At 31.9% G+C, this 21,620-nt stretch overlaps 1 protein-coding gene across 1 annotated transcript in view; it reads left to right on the top strand.

Moving 5' to 3' along the window:
• Nucleotides 1-21,620, top strand: part of LOC149418412 (limbic system-associated membrane protein-like) — a 185,557-nt gene that overhangs the window by 121,030 nt on the left and 42,907 nt on the right. Inside the window, exons 3-4 of the mRNA XM_089638480.1 lie at nt 1,602-1,768; nt 16,536-16,616. Coding sequence (XP_089494606.1) covers nt 1,602-1,768; nt 16,536-16,616 — 248 coding nt within the window. The remainder of the gene's footprint in view (nt 1-1,601; nt 1,769-16,535; nt 16,617-21,620) is intronic.

The following is a 21,620-nucleotide window of genomic DNA, read 5'->3' as shown; positions in this document are numbered from 1 at the left end:
GTTTTATGGAAAGTTTTACATAGTTTTCGACAGTGGTAAATATGATGGCATTTTGTTGTGTTTTTTATAATTGATGTACATTTTATATTGATGATGCTCATGACGTTCGATACAATAAGAGAACGATTACTGTTTACGTAATCTGATTTCGAAAATTGCTGCATTTGCAGAGAACTTCAGCTGGCAAATGTAAAAATAAATCTGAAGTGTTACACTTAAATTAATACGAATTTAATATAAAAAAAAATTTATAAAGGAATATACATGCTACAGTAAAATAATCGACTAGGTTTATGGTCATTAATTTCTCCATTGTATTTCTACAATTCTGATTCAAAAACATCCTCCGAACAATATTTATTACGTAAAGTCTCTGTGTAGATGGGTTAGAAGCTAAGCTGGTATTTAGTACGGGTCGTTTCGGAGAATTTAAACGATTCATCAAATTTCAACGTTAATTTTCGGGTTCTGTGAAAGTCCTGTTCAAGTTTTATCATTATACCATTTTAGGCTAGATGCTTGACAGAACTGAAATAATAACAGAACTAAAAAAAATCTTTCACAAAACTTGAAAATTAACTTTGATTTTGAAAATTTTTTCAAATTCTCCTAAACAACCCGTCCTTAATGTGTTAGATTCGAATTGGAAATTAGAAATAAGTAAATATAATAAAAAAGGGGTTCAATTGAAAACTAATTTACTTAAATACGCGAAGCCATACATGATCAGATGAAGTCATGACAGTGGTTTTTGCAGTATATAAACTATGTGAGGTTCTCACAGTCCGAGTTAGCGGTACATTGATTATGTGACCCTTTTGTGATTCTATGTAATATCCGTAGTTTTAGGATAATAGATAATAATTTTAATAACTGAAAAAGTTAGAAGGTGTAAGACCACCATTAAGAATATGGTGAAGTTTTACCTACCTCTGCCCCATCTCCTTCCCCTCCCATAACCTTCAGATGCACAACATACACAAATTAAGGATACCATAGTCTCACTGGCTCCAGATGGTTGGGAGCAGTTGGGATTCTCGTGAGGTTTCCCATTTAAAAAAAAATAAACAAAACGTTAGTATATCGTTTGACTGAATTTCGTGTCCTCCTGAATTTGTTGTTCGTTATTATGAAGTCTCTGCCAATTAAACACTGTCAAGTGTGTCTACACTGCTTTTAATTTAAATCAAATATAAGTTCGGTGTAGGTACACTAACACTAAACAAACGGGAGATACTCTGGATTCACCAAAAATAACATTCCATTACAAAGTTGCTAAATTACAAAAGATAAATAATATTACAATTGTTTGAACATTTCTAACTCGTCCCATGAGAACAAACGTAATTGTTTACTTTGTCTTTTGAACTAAGAACGAATTAATATATTATCTACGTAGCTGTTTGGAACGTATGGCTTGGGGTGAAGGGTTATTCAGATATAACCATGAAACATAATACTGAAAGTCATTCCAAGCAACTACTAGTGGCTTATAAGTGTGTAAGTTTATGAATTACGAGTTTAGTGAGACGTTTACCTTTTCAGCGGTAGTGGATGGGGATAGTTGCGTAAGTGTGTTGAAAGTGTTGTTCGTGTTGCAGATGGGAGGAACAAGGACAAGGCGTGGCGCTACGAGTGGCACAGCAACCACAAGGGATACAACAAGCTGGAGCGGCCGCTGGAGAACAACACCCTGACCAATGTGACTATCCAACTAGGCACCACGGCCTTCCTCCATTGCCCCGTCAGACACTCCAGCGACCGAGGGGTTAGTCAATCAATTATCAAAAATACTTATTCCGTTGTGTCTGTCTGTATTTGCAACTCTGGTTCAACAAACTCGGATTTGTTTTTAATATGTCATTTGAAAACTAGAACTGATTGTGTCAAGAATTCAGACAATCGGGAAAGTATTTGGAGAAGCAGTAGACTTAAAATTAGTTTGAAATCAAATTTGAAAATTAAAATTAAAAATAGTGGACAGGATAGACCTCTCTGGGAATTCTCGCATAGATTTTGCCCTGCAGGTGAAGTGATAATTAAATACAATCATCTATGCATTAAGCAGCTGGATTCATCCGAATTATATTGTTTGACAAAAGAGGGCACCACTATTCCTGTTTGGTCGATTTAAGACTAAAAGATTAAAATATTTTCGTCACAATAAAGTGACAGTACTTTAGAATTACAACGTGTTAATTCTTTATGATTCTAAATTCTACTCTCTTGAGAGCTGGTCGTGACAGATCATAATTTCATGGTGCGAATGCAAGTGTTATTGTGCTGATTGCCGTCCGCTGCCAAATTTGAAGATTAAGGAATCGCTGTCAACCTCAATGCGAGTGATATATTCGGCGAGTCTTCTGTTTTTATATATTTGGTGGCTGGATTATAATTTGTTACATTTCCTGAAGAGTGAATTTTGTAATCAACCCATTTTTTCATAGGGAATTAATTATTCCCTGATGGTCTGTGTGGCTTACAAGCCAGATCATCACCAGTATTTTTATTGTGAAAAAATTATATATTTTTTATTGCATTTTAGAAATATACCAATATTTCTTTTGATTCAACTTCCTTAGTAAAGTTATTTTCACGATTTTTGTATGATCTGCGCTTTTTCCATTTTTATAAAAGCGTTAATTTAAATAGTTATCCAACTCGTTTTAGTAAAGCTAATAATAACTAATTTGTCAACATTAAATTTTTATGAAAATTGGCAATATTTGTTTTTGAAAGGTATGGAAATTGTGGCAAAAATTATGCAAATACTTTCAGATTCAAAAATTATTCAATTATAATGTTTCGTGGTTATTCACGGGTCTGCATTACTGAAGTCTAAATTATTAAAATAGTGGATAGATTTGTTTTACGAGTTCTATACAATAAACTTTCGAATCAGGTGCCGCAGAGTTTTACGTGCGATAACTACGTTTGTTTCTATGCACGACGAATTAGTTAATAATTTCATTTTTAAATTATTAAAACAAGACTTGTTAATCGAAAAATAATACTCGTTAACAGACCGGTCAATGGCTGAGTTGGCAACGAGTTTGGATTCTACCCAAGCGTCGTGTGTTCAATTTTTTGTCTTGCTAAGTCTTCCATCATGACATAAGCAACATTTTCCGCTTCATGTGATGGTAGTAGGAGATTTTCAAATATTGTCAGGTTATTCGTAACTTGGAAATGTTTTTCTTTCTTTAAAAAAATATATATCCTCAAGAAAACATACATTTACCATAGTTTTTGATTGAATTTTGATGAACGTAAAGTTTAGTACAAAATACCTTCTCAATATTTGCTGAAATAAAATGCAATAATATCAAAAATACAATATAAAATTGTAATACTAAGTTATTGCGCAGTTAAACGAAACACAATTTTCACCTAAATAAAAAGGTTAAAAAAGAAGTCCGCTAAATAGGTTTCCTATAATTTCCTTTTTCATTTCACGAATACCTACTAAAAATTAGTAATTCTCACTAACGGTACACTTCGTTTTGCATATAGACAAAGAAAATGGCGTGTTGTTAGTTTCTGATAGCTGTATTTATATGTCCATTTTCCTTACATTTTACTTCCGGATTCCACAACGTAATACTAGAAGTCGGGATTTATTTCAGTGCGGAAATTCTGTAACTAACTACCATATGTATTCCTCTTTGCCCAAAATTTTAATTAACGGAAACAATTAAACCAAGTTAGTTCACAACTTCAATTTATCTTTAAATAAATATAAAATGTTCTTAATGATAAAATTCAGTTATGTACAATAAATAAAGTATATTTCTTTAAATTCATATAAAAGCCTCGAAAAATGCGTTAATTAATAAATAAATAAATAAATTGCTCATCTTGGAAATACCATTGTGATTTATAAAATATTTTTTTTGACTTAAATTTTTCAGAACGTACCGAGAAAACTTATTGATATAAAATATTGCAATTTTTTTAAAAATATGGTCAAATTATTGGTATTCCTGTTAAAAACGGGACTGCAGGTCTTTAACGAATGAATTTTCAGATTTCCTAAAAACTATCATTGAAACATGAATGTCTTATAAGGATGTCGGAACACGTGTTAACGTCATTATATATTTATTAGGATAAATGTAGCTGCAAGAACACGTGTTCTGATGTGTTCTAAGTTTACTAATATTTTTTTGGGAAATGGTGTGCCATCACGTTTTTAACAGAATTTCAATAAATCAGCATGACTCATTTTATACGTGAAGATTATACTTGAGAACGTACAGAAAATTGTCGTAATGGTCTGTTAAAATACTAATGTATTCGTTCTCATACTTTTTTAAAAACTTTGGAATAAATATATTTAGGGTTAGATTTATTATGTATGGATTAGGTACCATGAAAGTGTTTGCATATTGAAGTGATATTTGGGTATAATGAGTTTATAATTTGATAATTAAAATAATGTTTCGAAGCTTGACATTTGCCGCAAACATCATCTATAAATATTGCACATTTTCCAATAACATAATCATACATGTTCATACTTATTTAAAATATTTTTAATATTATGTTGATAATTCGCAGTCGAGTGGGAAAATAACTTTAATGATGTTGACAAACGAGTATTTAAGCTTTTGATCGCCTGATTTCCAAACGTGAAACCAATGAAAATGAAGATACTTGTAAGTTTTCATTGTAGGTTCCAGCTTTAAAACACTTAATCAACATTCAGGAATTTAAACGGTTTTTTATTCTTTCTTAACCCAACGTGAACGTCCACAACCATTTTTCCCATTCACCTGCGTGTTTCTCTAATTCCTTCAAGGATTAATAACCGTTACGTTTCCGATAAGAAACATGTAAAGTTTGCTGGTTGTGGACACCCATAAGTCCACAAAAACAAAACAAAAAAATTGGGAGCAGTTGTGTTCTTAGGGCTCTTGTGCCGTATTCACAAACATTGTTTTTATTTTTTATATATTTTTATTTCTTTCAATTGGAAAATAAACAGTTTAATATTTTTAAATGTGTTTTTGTTATTTATTTTTGGGATGTTATGCCGTGTTGCGCTAACTCCTTCTTTAGCCAACGTTTCGGACAGCATTGCAGTGTCCATCATCAGGGCAGATGTGTTATTTGAGGTTGTGTTAAAATGTGAGCTTAAGTATGAGGTTGTGATACCGTGTTGCCAGCTCCAACCTTCTGAGCTAACATTAACGTATCATTTTATTTTTTATTTAAAGTGGTTTTTCTTCGTTTAGCTCTGGTGTAGCCGTCAATTACCGGATACCAAGAACTATTGAGCTTAGCTCCATCGTCTCTATTAATGTTTACGGGATTTTTATGAATTTCAATGGCTTCCGTAATCAGCCGTGCTCTATAAATTTTGGGTCTCCCCAGGATTTCAGGAACAAATCCAAAGTAATGCCCGGTGTCAATCAAATGCTCGGCAATTGCCGATTTGTCGAATCGCCGATTCGATTCGAATCGGAAATTGCCGATTCGACAATCACAACTTCATACTTAAGCTCACATTTTAACACAACCTCAAATAACACATCTGCCCTGATGATGGACACTGCAATGCTGTCCGAAACGTTGGCTAAAGAAGGAGTTAGCGCAACACGGCATAACATCCCAAAAATAAATAACAAAATACTTTTGGCCGTGAAAATCTCAAATCATATTTTTTAAATGTGTGATTATTATTACTCAACCAAAACAAGATTTTCAATGATGTATCTTAATTTTGTGAATATAAAATATATACGTTAATTTTGTGAACATATATGATGATTGGACTATAAGGATGTGACGGTGGGAGGAAGGGAGAGAAGATGGATCTAGTCTGTGTTGAGCAATATGTTTTGTGTAAATTTTTTAGCTATATCCTTCTCCTCCCCATTACCCCAAGCTTCACAACATTCCCCAATTGGGGATGCCATAATCTCACTGGCTCTAGATGGTTGGGAGCAGTTGGGACTCTTGTGCGGTATTCAATTAAATTAAAAAAATATATAATAATGATTTCACACAATTTACATGAAATAAAATCAAATTTGATTAAAGCAATAGATCACACTACTTCTGCGGACCAACTTAATACGTATCCCAGTAAAAAATATTTTCCGTTACCTACTTTTCGAAAAATATATTGTGTTTTTTTCCAATTTTACCAGAACTCAACATTTATTTTATTTTAACATTCAAAACCTTTCTATTTTCCGATACAAAATGTACAAACCATGTGTGTACTAAATTTTGAGTGACAGGCGGTAGTTACCTCAAAAATATAATGTCGAGGTGTAAAAATACATTCGTAGAAATTTTAACTTTCGATCAAATAACTGAATCATCAAATATAAAATATTCACGAACAATAACTATTTCTGTAATCGAATTTCTTTTCAACCGAAGGAAACATGTAGTTTTGTTATTATTTGAAACAATACAAGTCGAAGAAAAGCAAAACAGCTGTCAAGCGTAATAATATTTGATAATTACAAACACCAAAAAAAGCATAAAATATAATAATAATAATTTTTATTCCAGGATGTGGGGAGGTTAGTTTAATCCCACACGTCCCATAAATATATATAAATATTTTTTGTACAGTAGACATGTGAAAAATGAAAAAAATATATGACGAACACAGACATAGGAATGTCTATGAGGACGAAGAATAAATTAACAACAAAGTAATTAACAACTATGCAGGGCGTGGTCTTGAGTGAGCTTGGGATCAGCGCTTACTCAGGAGTTGCGTTTGGTGCTGGCAGGCTGCAGTCACCAACGTGTTAACGGAGGCCATTAGCCGCATCCTGGCTCCAGTGACCCGGTGTCTCGTCAGGCTGGAAAATCCATTTAGTCCTAATTCTGTGAACATTGTCGATGCGCTGCTGTATCTTCGGTATCCAAATATGATTCTACAGTTGTCATTATATTGAATTCGGAGTCGTTCCATCGAGCAAGTTCGGTAGTGACACCATGTCTCACACGTATTCAGGCCAGTACAGAATGCGTTGAACAGTATTTTTTTTAACGGTATTGCTGCATTTGAAAAATCTGCGGGCAATCATATAAGACACTATGCTTAGGCTTCTCCTTTGTCTTTCGATATCGCCATCGTCCAATAGGTCTTGATTAAATATTTTATATTAAATATTAATATATTTTCAAAGTTTCCTTCAAAATAATTAACACTAAGTAATACAATTTTTATTTATTTATTAATTTTTAAAAAACATGACATATTACATATTACAGTGATCTTTGGTTGTCCAACTAGGAGATTAACCTGTTTTAGGACAGTCAGAAATAGGCAGATTTATTAAATGCGATTCTTGTTTTGTCTAGTGTATTGAATTTTACTTTATTATTGCACTTTATAAATAATTTTAAAAGTTTTCTTGTTAATCTTGATATATTAGAAGTTGCTTACTATATATTTTAAATAATATTAACGTAGAGAATAGACTAAAAGAATATTCAAATATGATAATTCAAAAATAGCAATATAGTAAAAAAATATTGACATGTGAGTTTATCAAATTGAAATTTTATTTTTTATTTAGATGAAATTAATAAGCTAGAGAATCAAAAATTAATAAAAGAAAGAAAGGAGATTAGAAGAAAAAAGAGAATAATAATAAGCAAAAAAAACAAATAGGGAAATAAAAAATATGCAAAAAGAAAAAAGTATATGTATACATAAATATAAAAAAAAATTGAAGCATGTAAGCTTTTCAACCATTCCTTGAAATCTTACTTTTGATTTGGTGAAATTAATGCGCCAGAGAATCAAAAATATATAAAAAAGAAAAGAAATTGAAAGGAAGAGTAGAAATAGATAGAAGATTAAAAAATAAGTTAATATTAAAAAAAAAAACATGTCTGCTTTTTCTCCATTCCATGAAATTTTGTTTTGATTTTGATTTAAAGCTTTAATTTCTTCGGAAAAATTGACCATGGGATTCTAATAATTTATATCATTTACTTTGAAAAAGAATATTTTTTTATTTATTGTTTTTATTTTTATTTCTTGCCAGAGCAATCCCGGTGAGTTAAAAAAACTCATTGTAGGACGAGTTTTAGACAAAATTTTAAGTTTCACACAAGAAACAGTACAAAAATAGAAAAATATCATAATTATTAGTTTTATATAAAAAACAATACCAAATAGAAAAAGAGAGGTTAGGTAGAACAATCAGAAAGAAACTTAAAAGGATATACACATAAGCACAGAGCCAAGGTAGAAATCGAGAATAAGGTACTCACCCACTAATACATTGGTAAAAATAGATTATATAATTCTAATAAATCTAAGCAAAACATAAAACATAACAAGACACAGAAAAATAAAAAAGCTAGCGGTCACAGCTAGAAATCGAACCCAGGAACTCTCGTCTCACCGTGACAGGCGTATTAAACCACTCAGCCATTGGGACCTATTTATTAAGCGTCAAATTTGTCGATCTCATATTTAAAATTCAGAACTAATAAATAACATCGGATACGTTTATCTGAGACACTATCTAGGTGACAAACCAATTTCATTAGAAACTCAGTTTTGATTTTAAAATGTAGATGCTAAAATATGGGAAAAAATAATTTGCAAGATGATATTGCTAGTTGTGACTGTTATCTTCTTATTTTTCTTTGTCTTGTTCTGTTTCATGTTTCTTTTAGATTTATTAGTATTATCTTCTTCTTCTTCAATGATTTATTACATTGATGTGTATAACCTTCAAAATGAGATAAAAATAACAAATTATTTCTATATGTTACTTAAAAAAACACTGACCATCATTCACAAACATCATCCATTACATTTGAAGGAACGATACGATTAGTTGACAGACACGGAGTGAATTTTTTTGTTGGTTCAAGAATATCCTTACTAACCACACCAATGACTTCTCAAATAACTCGTTTACAGGCAAATCATTTTAAAGAGATTTTTTTTTATTTTTTTTTTATTTATTTATTAAATTTAATATAGTTACATTTTATACAATATAAGATATGGGTAGTCCCACAAAGCTGTGACAATCAGCTTGTCTGTAGGTTCTACCATTTAATGTTATAACATAATACACATTAGCTTAAGTTTAAATATAAATACCAAATATAATTTTTAGGATAGATAAACGTTTTGTTCATTTATTAACCACTTTTTTGTCAGTTTAGGGCAAGGTTCCTCATTATTTTTCAAGTTAAAGTTTTCGTTAAATTTGTTATAAATCACAGGTATCAAATAGTCAAGTGTTCTGCTACCATACTTATTTGATATTAGTGGAATTTTTAGGCCTTTTTTTTCAGTAAATCTTGTTTTGTGACTATGCACCAATGGCTTTTTGTACGCATTTTCTCCCGCATTATCCATAATTATAATAAACCAGAGAAGCCCTTTAATTGGGAGTAGGCCCTCAGAGCCATACAGTAATTTCAAGTTGTTTCTTTGTTTGTAAATGCTAGGTTTAACAATTTTTTTAATTATAGCAGTTTGTAGATTTTGAATGTGTTTTTATGAATGTATTTAATATTAATATTCATATTTAATATTTATATTTTTTTGAATGTATTTAATATTAATATTCCTCTAGGTACTGCTGAAGTATGTATATTACTGCTGTGAGCAAATACATTCAAACTTGCACTCCTTTGTCAATGATTTGCCTGTATGTGCATCTGGGTCTTCAAAGAAGCTCACATTTTAATTAATAAAATTTGCGGTAATCATCAGTTTCATTTTTCTAGACGATGAACTTTTAACTTTCCAAGGGATCCCTCTAAAAACATTTTAAATTTTTGTAATACGTTCATCACAAATAATCAAAATAAACCAAACGCAATTATCGTTTTTCTGGGCTGGGTTAGGGCAAAGTCGACCGTACGTCCAACCATTACGCCGGACCGCGCGCCGAATATTGGTTTTACACGATTTTATCCCTTATGAAGTTAAGATTTCTAATTTATTTTAGAGATTTGATAGGGAAATTCAATCGTAGGTCTGCCCAATACACCAGAGCAGCGCGCCGCATATTTTCGTGCACGGCTGCTTCACTTACGTCGTTAAGATTCTGGTTTTACTTTAGGGTATTGTCTCGTCTTGATTGTACGTAAATTCTTTAAAGTTTTAATGGCCAACTATTAATCACACGAACACCAATATTCTTTTTTTGATTACAGTAATGTTTATAAAATCTTTTATGTGAGTTACCTAAACATGTAAGATCAGCACCACCAAACCATTTTTTTTATATGTTTCAAAAGAATAATTATCTTTAATGATTATCAAAGTCTTATATACTTGGAGCCACAAAAAAGGTTAGGTTTATTATTCCTTTTGGAGAATTATCTCACTTAACCTAAAAAACAAAACAATACTAACAACTTTTGTAATTTAATGTAAAATAATAAATGTGAAATCAAAACTATAAGAAATTGTTAATGGAAATCAATAAGCAATCAATTATTAATATCCCACACAATCTAATGCTTAAATATTATTACTATCTGTGACAAGGGGCTACAATATTATTTTCATATATATCAGATCTCACCGGTAATATTTGATGAATATTGTCTGCTTAAATAATATAATCCTTAAGTCTGCCGCCAAATTGTTAGAATTCAATAATAGAACTAATAAGCCAAAGTCGAGATCATCGTATCAATGCTCATTGTTCATCCGAGATTAGTATTATACAAGATTTAATGTCACGATAATTGGATATTCATGAAATCAGTTGTGATTAATTATCTGTTAATCCATCTGTAAATAATAATATCTCTGCAGAAACATGTGATAATGTGTTTTTTAACGATAAGGAAACTGTACGGCGGGTTCTCACACTGTTTACTGTTTACATCGTGTTACTCATTAAAGTCACAAAAAGCGTCGTTCTCGCGGCGGTAATTTGGTTTCCCCGCCCCGGCGCGGCGTCGGCGTCGGCGTGTGCTCTATGTGTGTGTTGTAGGTTGTATGTTGTACGGCATTCGCTGTTTATATGCCGCGTGCCGTGCTGTGCTGTGTGCTGTGCGCTGTATAATAAGGGCGCATATGCGATCTGCGCCAAAGGGGTCTCATAAGCTTTAAATTTAAATTAACTGTTTAGAAACGGCTGCACGAATTCCATTTCGGTGAAAATAACAGGAAGTTGTGTCGAATATTTCACGCTAATGTGACAATAATTTGGTTAAGTAAAACAAATAAACTGGGATATGGAAGTGTTAAAAGCGTTATTTCATTATGGCCTTGTCCTAATGTCTACTATTATACTTTGCTAGGCCTTTGATGACTTATGTCAACTTTATCGTTTTCTTGTAGTGTAATAATTTATTTTTCAAATAATACATTTCATCATCGTTTTGCAACACCAATATTCAGAACCAATTTTATTTAAATGACCACCTTACTTTGATAATATACATTGAAGGTATAAGTATATTAAAAAGTGTATTTTTCATTTTTCTATGTACCTAAATTTATTAATTGACAATAATGGAGAAATATGAATACGTAAGATTTTGCATATTACAAAAATTTCGTAATACTTATTGATCAAAATTGACTCAATGAAAAAATATGGATTGTGCAAACCTTAACCAAGATAAATTGGATAGTGCAAACCTTAAACAAAGATAAATCGGATAGTCCGAACCTTAACAAAGATAAAATGGATAGTGCAAAACTTTTACCAACATAAATAAGATAGTGCAAACTCTGAACCAGGATAAATTGGATAGTGCAATCCTTGAACCAAGATAAAAGAAGTATGTCACAATTCCTCATAACCTTTATACTTCTTACACCTTCAATAAGTTTAGTTAAATAAAGTAGTGTTTTAAAATTTTTCAGAACAAGTTAAGGGCTGGAATTGATTATCAAGACAAATAGGAATTTCAATGATTAAATGAAATTGCTAAATTATTATCACAAAACAGCCTCTTTTCAAGAAGAACCAATACATTACTAGCCATAAACCATTCACATTAAGGGTGAGTGATAAAACTTTAATGTCGTTTGGAAGACAGAGCCCTCAAACGACGCACGGAGACATACATGGTCAATTATCTACTTATTTAGATTGTAAAGCAGGTTAATCTTTAAAAAAATCAAATGTAAAGACATTAGTGTCAGAAAATATAACAAATTATACTAATTTGATTGAAACGAGGAATGTTAAATTTTACAAATGCTGGTGTCAGGGATCCAATCAGAAGAATGTGCGAATCACTTAATCAGAATCAAAACCTCAAGGACTCTGACTTATTTTTTGATACACGCACTACTTTTAGTAAAAAAATGAAGACTGTTTTCCTACAAAGTTCAAAGTAAACAACTTAGACATACTTCGTTTAAATATATTTATATATTTTTTACTTTCTGTTTAACATTGTTTATCTATTTATATATATATATTTTTTTGTTTTACCCTCTAAATTTTTTCAAAAATAATTTGTAAATTCTTAAAAGGATATTGCGCATTTCTTTCATATCTCTATTTGTAAAATAATTTTCTTATGTATATATTTTTCCCCTATTTATAAGTGAAAATATTTGTAAATGTTTTCTGCTGTTTAAGTTAATTCGTGAGAAATAGTTTGGATGCAGGTGAATTCTCTAGTTGATGTTTCGTATATATTTTTGTCAATTGATATCTGTATCTGTTTTTTCTCCTTAATAAAAAAAAAAAAGTGTAGAAAGCAATACTTAATTGTGTGTCTTTACATTTGATAAGACTACCGATATTGGAAAATAACAAAGATTAGTTATAACATCAGAGAGATTAGAGTAGTTTACCGATATAAGATAAATTTTACAGATACGTACCTAAATAAATGATTAAAACTTTGCAAAACTACCTCTCAAAGAATTAAAATGATATAATACATATAAAATTGTTCAGGGAAGAGAAATTTCATTTGAGACGGATTTGTTCCAAGTATGAAAACCTTTCAGCGCGTCTCTCGAAGACACCTCGTCTAAAATCTAAAGCACCAATCAGTTTTACAATTTTGCATAAATCCTCCCTCCGGCGCCACCCTCCCTTACTAGAGCTAGCTGTTCGCTGCTGCATTCACGGAAATTCAATATTGGCCGGATTTGCTTTTGGAGTTCGAAATGCCGTGCGATATTACCAAACACGGCTTGCCATTCAAACTGTAAGCGTCCGCCTCGCCGGCATTTCGCGACAAAATGTCCCATTTTTCATGACTGCCTAACAAGCAACTTGAATCCCAAGCCATTAAGGCATATTCGTAGTTCGTTCTTTCCGGACAGGCCACTTCTCGCCGCCCGCGCCCATCGCCTCCGCCCCCACTCCGCCCAGCAGGTACCCTCTCTCCTGCAGAAGGGTAAGTAATAAGTAATGGTGATGGTGCGATAGGGCCTGTTGTTCAAATCTCTTACTAGCAGTTAACAAGTGGCTAGCGGACGCCTAGGAGGACGAAGCAGTATACCTTACTTATCCAGGTCACACAAATACTTACCTGTATGATATTGTGATTTTAACTATTAACGATTATATCAAGGGAATATACATGATTTGCAAGTGAATGGAAGCAAAGAGTTTTTCTCCTGGTCAAAATCTCAAAATGATATACCAAAAAATACATGTTCAATGAGATACAGCACGATAGTTCAAAGTGGATGGACTAAGTGTGACTGTTTGCATCACCAATATACATACAGTTTTGAAGTTTGAAGGACATGGTGAGAAGCAAACATGCATACATGAGTTATTTTTGCTATTTTCTCCCTTTTTTTGGAAAAATTCTCCCAGAGCCCAGTTAGACCTGAACATTTTTATACTGGGTGTCCGGGGGTAAAGTGCACTAACTTCGGGGGTTGATTCTACACGATATTAACAGTAGTAATATTTAGGGAAAAAAGTTGAACTGTTTGTACCGGAAAATAAATACATATTCTTATTATGGAAATATTTTTTTTTGTGGGAAAATAAACATAGGAATTTCTATAAAAGTTATTTATCATTTTTACTTCTACCATCATGTAGAATCACCTCCCGAAGTTAGTGCACTTTAACCCCTGTCCCTCTGTTTATTATAAGAGTTGTATTGAAATAAACAATATTAGGTTCTTTTAATAATTAATAAAACACATATGTAGACTTTCGTTAAGATATCAACTTTAAAAGTATATAAATTAAGTACCCAATAATTAGTACTGATATTTTGCAGACTTTCTGGACGAAATAAACTTCCTTCAGAAAACAGTAAACTCAACTGACAGTGACAACTATCACTCCAAAGTATTTAACATTGCCTATACTGTTCATAATACCTTTGGTCTGTAACTGGACATTGTGACATTTTGTGGTAAGGATACTGCTTCAGCACGTTTGGAAACGAAGGAAATATAATGTGGTAACTATTCTCTTAATACTTTTCAAAGGGTTAAACCATTTAGCAAATGTTTGAATTTGAATGGTGCTCTCAAATTAGAGCGATACTTTCGAGTACCTTTCACTCTAGAACGAGGTGCGAACAAAGTTTATTTAATGTAAACTTGCGCAAATTGGTTTTATATCTGCTCTGACAAGTACGTTCTGCCGAATGGTTGGCATGTTGTCATAAAATATAAAGACGAACTCGAAGTCACAGTGTTCCTTTTAATAATGTTCCATCGAATAGTTATTATAATAATTTGAATAATATAACTTTTTTGTCTTTAATACCACTTCATTGTATAATATATTTTTAATATATAAAACCAACCGGTTTCGGTTCACCCTGAACCTTCATCAGGGTTACATAAAACATATTAAATCAATAACAGAGTTACAGTGTATTTATGAGTAAGATAGAAAAGGGAGAGAACATTGGGTGGGGGGCGAGGGGGTGGTAAGGGAGAAAGAAGGTAGAGTCGAGGGATGTATTTAATATGGGGTAATTTGAAAAGTCTAATTGTTTATGGAGTAAATCGGTTTTATTTATTTCTAGGGATTTTTTTATTTCCAGAGCTCCTACATTGTTCAAACGTAAACCCATCCCATTTTTATGCAGATCATGTATTATAGGTATATTGCGAATTCTGAAATTCCTAAACTTTTTATGCACCTACAACCACAGTTAATAATTTGGAAAATAATATGTAAAATTATGTACATATGTTATGAGACTGTTTTTCAAAGCACACAATCATATATGGTGATCAGGTAACTAAAGCTTGATAAAAAAACAATAAAAAAAAATTTAAAAGATCATTTCGTCATTTTTTTTCTTTCTATAATACATCTATTTTAAAATATCTTGTTTAAACTTAAAAAATGTTTTTTTTGTTTAAATGTGAATTGAATCTTTCTACTCAGGAACTGAGGTGGACAAATCTACCATCCTTGCCAAATGCCGATCGAGTAGGACCGATATTTATTTCGTGTATTAACTGCTGTAATGTCATCCAATTCAGAGAAACGTCCACTAAATGCGTTGACATTGACAACGAGTCTATTTGCCGAGTTTCAGCTCGATCGGATGTTGAGAAGTCGGTTAAATTCCGTTTCTAACATTTCCTTTCATTCATTACAAAATGAAAACAAAATTGAAATTCAAATAGATTTATTTAAATAAAACGTTTCTGTATTTTAGAAATGCCTGCGCACTACGCCAACCGAAGTAGTTTCTGTAATTTTTTCAATAAATCCATTACGATTGTCCCACTGTTTAATCAGATACCCAATTCCTTCGTCCGTACAAAAATATTACCTACATTTATCTTAATTCACTAATTAACACCAAATAACACGAACCTTTATCAAACAATGACAAAGAATTTATTTGCGAAGGAAAAAGGTTTAGTTATTTCTTGTTTATTTTGTTGGTCTCTATTGCAATTTGTTCTGTTTATTGAAACAAATTAACAAAGCCTTTGTAAGGCGAAAGAGTTGTCACACGTTAATATAAATAAACCGTTCTTTGTATTTTTTTGGGCAGTAACTACGTAACATTTTCGAAAACCTTTTTTTTCGAAGAGTTCAACATCACATGTATTTATGTTACTTGATTTTTATTTACTTGCTAACCGGTTACTACACATCAGTGTCATTTACTAGCAATCTTGCTGCAAACCGTATAAAAATTCTCAATTGTATTTTGTACGCACGTCTGCAAATGTTTTTTCCATTTTTTTGGCTTTTAACTTATAATATATTAGATAAACATTGTATTGTTGAATTCAATAAAATTAATTTATTTTAAAGCAAAACTGTTAAAATAATATTCTGTAGCTTTAAATAAGGTCACCCAATCAAAAGTGTTTCTTCAGGTAAAAGCAAATTGAATGAGCTGTCTCTGCTTAAATTCTGTTTTCTATTTTCTTCTTTTTAAAACAGCGGCAGGTTTATTAGTTTCGTTTTCCAAGAGACGTCTTTATAATTACCGCCGGTTGTAGAACTGATTAAACTAACTTGTTTAAATAAAGCCAGGTTTAAAAAAAACATCTTGCGCTCCGCTTGTTTTACAGTTCCGGAAAAAAGTCCCATCTTTGAGTTTGAAGCTTTGTATAATCTTTCTCTTTGCTTTCAAATCCCCAGCAAGTCTCCTGGGTGCGCAGGAGGGATTGGCACATTCTGTCTTCTGGAGTCTTCACCTTCACAAATGATGAGAGATTTCAGGTGAGCGAAGTTTTTTTTAATTAGTGTTGATTACTTTCTCAGTACCATTTCATTTCACCATTTTCAAATGCTATTGAAGTACCTACACGGAGAAAAATGATCCTGTTAAAAAGGTAATAAAATTCCATTTTCCTGGTAAAATATTGGTGATTCAGAAAATATCGAGAATATTTGTTCTTTTCCTAATAAATATCATGACGGAATATCGACAATATCGATATCTATATTTGTATGAACACGTGTTCCGCCGTCATAAAACATTAATTTATCACTTCATTCGTTTTTAATAGGAAAACGAATAATTTTACAAGATTTTTCTTCAAATAACAGAATTTTATGACAGTAAGTTTTCTCCGTGTACGTCTACGTATTTGGATTTTTTTATTATATAACTTAATTTTTTATTATTTGAGTCTTATTTGAGTTCCTTCGATAACAATAATTACCAGATCACTATTCTACGTTATATCAAAATAACACAATTTTTCATGTATTTCAGTTGTATCTCGTTTTGAATTTTTCATACAATCGTTGATGCGTAACTACTTTTTTGTGAAATTAAAACCGTGATGTCCCGTACGACTTACATATAAACACGTAGAGCTCAGCGCTCTAGGCGGAGGTCTTATGTACGAGTAATTAGAAAAAAGACAATGGATGTCTTCCCCTTGGAGGTGGATTATTGTGACGAAGAAGGTAATTTGGCGAAACAGATAGTAAGAAAGAAGATGTATTATATCCATCATTGTCATAATAAGTTAAAATGTCGGACAAATCACCAACTAACTAATCTGATCTAAAACAACAAAAATTACCAGCTGTTTGCAAACGTCGCTTAGTAATGTTTGTATGACTGACATCAGGTTTTTATAAAAAAGTATTAATGAACTTAAGAAGAACAATTATATTATATATGGTTTTGAACCTAACAGGGTTTACTAACATCCATCAATCACTGAGACCGATAGTTTTCTCTACTGCAGACATAATTATATTTATATTTAAACGGAAAAATTAACGCTTAGGCTTAGGTTCAGTATCAACATTTTTCATTTTATAAAATTTTTATGTTTTATTAAGGATGTCAATTAGTTAGGTATATAATATTTTTTTCAAGCAGCTTTGATAATTCATTTTGGTACTGTTTTTACTCACACGTTTGCATTTCATTTCCCTGTCAATTTCTTTGTACGTTCGTTTCGGGTTCAAGACGGTGGCCATTTTAATTGTATCTTTATTTTCTTTTTAAAAAAATTAGAAATCGACTTATTTACTAAAAATTTCTTGTTCGTATTTTTTTCAGTAGCACACCCACCTTAAGAATGTTTAAAACAATATTTTCATTTCTTATTTGAAATAGTGACGTTTCTTTGCACAATTTGTATGATTTCTTATCTGAAATAATAATGTTTCGTAAAATATATGGCTCAAAAATGTGAGTTGGTATTCATGTATCAAATTACAAATTTTATGATTCCAGTGAAAATTTTGGTTTTTAATTATAAAATAAGAAAAAAATGTGAAACTTCCTTTTTGAAAGCGAGGTCTACACTATTTACAGAACTAAATAGTTAATATTGATGAATTGTCACATATTCCACAAAAAAAATAAAGATACGTATACAATCATAACTTAGTGTACCCTAATAAAGTTTAACGCTATTAAAATAAACCATTATTTTATTTTCCCTTGTTCGACGAACATACGTATTTTTACAGTTATTTGATATCGTGTGCATAAACTCATGAATGAAGTTATACCTAGATTAAGTGTTTTCGCTTTCTATTTTATTGATTTAGATTTCATATAATATTCATATCTTTATCAGCAGGAAGATAAATAATGTGTTGACATTATTTATCTTCCTGCTTCCATTATGCAGTGGACAGGAGAATTGAGTTCGCAGAGCCATGAATATCCTATTCAGCCAAGACAATCGACGCATACATCCAGTCTCTATACCCTGCATTCGCTGGGCGCGGAATAGCGATAGCGGCAGTGGATGCGGTAATGGGGTAGTGGAAGCGACAGTAGGGTGGTGGTGGCTGGTCCTACGGATGCAGTCCACATAGTAGGCACAATAGGCCGGCGGCACGGTATGCTAGGAAAAGACTTCTATCGTGAAAGAATTGGAAAAGTTTTTTTTTTTTTAACCAGTTAAGAATTTTTCCTCATAAAATATATTAACGTAACATAAAATCAGGGTAATAGTAATAAGTAAGTAATAGTATGAACAGCAGTACTAGTTAGTTAAACACATGATTGATATAAGCCCTAGATAGTTAGAGGATTACAAAATAATCCTCCAAATAAAAAAAGAAATATAAGAGTGGAAAAAAAGAACTAGAAGCATCTGTTAGGCACCCACCTACCTGAATTTTGTCAAACGTCAGAAAAATATTGTGTGTACCTTCAGTTCATTTTATGTCGCCGCCCAAGACACAAATTCCTTATATACCGCATCGAACCCTCGCCGACAAGAACAGTAACCCAAATAAACCAGATTACCCAGCATTATATAAAGTTTGTAAACCAAGCTAATTACTCTATTATTACGTATTTTTACACCTACACCTAAAAAAATATTATAAATTAACCCAACTCAACTACTGTAAAAAATGTTACTACTTAAATGAAAGTAAATCGCGGAAACGGCGGATTTTTTTTTACTAGTTTCATGATTTTATTTATTGTGCATTTTCTATAATATGAACATATTTTTTTAATTTATATTTAAAACATATCTAGGACTACCTTCCTAGATAATACAGGATTTACGAAAAACAAGAAAGGTCGTCCGATAAAGCTGCCACTTGGCTTCTTGTCCGCAAGGTCTACTCGGGGCCTTAGGATCACAGGGGCCTAACTACGAAAATTGGTGTTTCGAGTCAGGCTTAGTTTCGGATTTTATCATATTCATATTTATCAGTGACACGAAGCTCTGTCTCGTATATAGTTGAGCATATGAGCATTCCAATTTTTATTTGCGTATATCTCAAAACTATATTTTTGTGGATAGGAAAGGGAGGCCTTTACCGATTGAATGATGTTTGTTTGATTTGGAGTTTAGGTGTTTTCTATAAGGTTTCGTCGGCGCTATTAATATTTCATAGTCGTACATCTTTCAAGCACCGGTGTGTCCACTAAATGACAATATTCAATGTATTTAACTTGGAGTTGATCATTTACACTCTTTTACGTACTTTTCACTAGCATAATTGTTACGGGAGCGAAATAATATGCAAATCAACGACAAGGTAAATTTAAACATTAAACAAATGATACTTGCATTCGTTTTCTTATTTCAAATCTTCTTCCTAACTTTCTTCAAGTGGGTAGGAACTGGAATGTGGAATAATAATAAAATTGTTTTGAAATTAAATACCAACATTATACGTCTCATAAAAATAAATGCCAAACTATAACTGGTCAAACCACACAGAAATATATATATTTTAATTTTAAATTTGCTGTTGAAATTCGTTTGACAAGTCTTGTCACATAAGTTTTGATAATTTTTTATCTTATTTTATGAGGGGCTTACAAAATAATTTTTAGGTTTGTCTGACGGAGCGTATAAACACAAATCCTCATTTTTTCGTTTAAGTCATAAAATTCGTATAAGTCATGTCTTGGTCACATGTCGAAAAACTAAGTACGGATATCTAGAAATTATTGTAGAACTCACTGCGCACATACGAAACTTTTAATACTTTTACTGAAAATATAATGTAACAAAATCCGTGCATTAACGGCCCAGCCTATTTAAGTTATGATGCATTTGGTGTGAAGGAGGGTTGCTGTGAGTGTTCGGGCCGCGGTGACCCGAACCCCACAAATCACCAGCTAACAGCCAATAGGCCCGCATCTGATCAATTCAGATCAAATTGAATGGAAATAATTATAGGGCAATGGATATGCAAATACTTACTGGAGCTAAAACACGCGGAGACCGAAGGCATAATATCTCTGAAATACTGCCACCGCAGCCCGACATAGCGGAAGCCCATTACACTTCCACGCTTCTTAGACTGAATGCACCCGTCTGAAATTTCTTGGGATTTCCTTCAGTCGGTTGTTATATTTTGTTTACCCAATCAAAGAACGGATGGATATTGATTGGGTAAACGTATCCATTACTTACATTTTTAAATATAATTTTATGAAAAGATTTTAAAAAACATATTGCTCCACAGTGAGATTAAAAATGAATGCAAACAAAATGTTAAATTTGATGCCTCTGGCGGAAAAACTATCTTGGAAGAGGTTGTAGCAATAGCCTTATTATTTATCTTTTTACTTAATAAAAATTATTTTGAATAAAAAAGTATGTTTTTTTAATATCCATTATTAGAACAGACAATACGTTAATGGAGCAGACCCTTGAATGTGAGTCTCAAGTTAATATTCCGGTTGGGAAAATAACTTTGAACCATTTGCGGCTCGTGACTTTGCAGTGTAAAAGATGCAGTGCTAAGTTTGAAAAATTCGATATTACTAATGTTGATGTGGCAGAAAACGATTTAAATTTTTTTTCGAAGAAATCGATTTTTCGTTTGAAGATTTTCAGGAAACTTCGGTTTCAGATTTAGAAAATCTTCATACAAAAAATCAATTTGTCTAAAAAAATAAAAAAAAACAGTTTTCAGCTACAACAATATCAATAATTCCTTTTTTGGTATTATTAGCACTCTAGTACACACAGATGTCACGAGCCGCCACTGCTTTTAACTCGTGCGTTATTTCCAATAAACTAATCTTATATATAATAAAGAAAACATATTTTTCAAGACTAAGGTTCTTAAAAACCTTAGATCAAATTACACATGTATTTTTTGTCTCTCTTCTTAACATCTGCCTAATTGGAATAATTATTTCCATATAAATTACCTACCTTCCACGCGCTTATTCATCCGGTATGTCGTATAATAATATTTTATTCCAAAAGTAATGCAAAACGTTCCACAATAATTTTTGACAGTAATAAATAAAATGTTTTATAG

Source organism: Hesperophylax consimilis, chromosome 13 (genome assembly GCF_061612785.1).
Source record: "Hesperophylax consimilis isolate HC1 chromosome 13, BYU_Hcon_1.0, whole genome shotgun sequence".
Taxonomy (NCBI): Eukaryota; Metazoa; Arthropoda; class Insecta; order Trichoptera; family Limnephilidae; genus Hesperophylax; species Hesperophylax consimilis.
The sequence above is the reverse complement of the archived record's forward strand: the minus strand, read 5'-3'. Positions and strand labels throughout refer to the sequence as shown.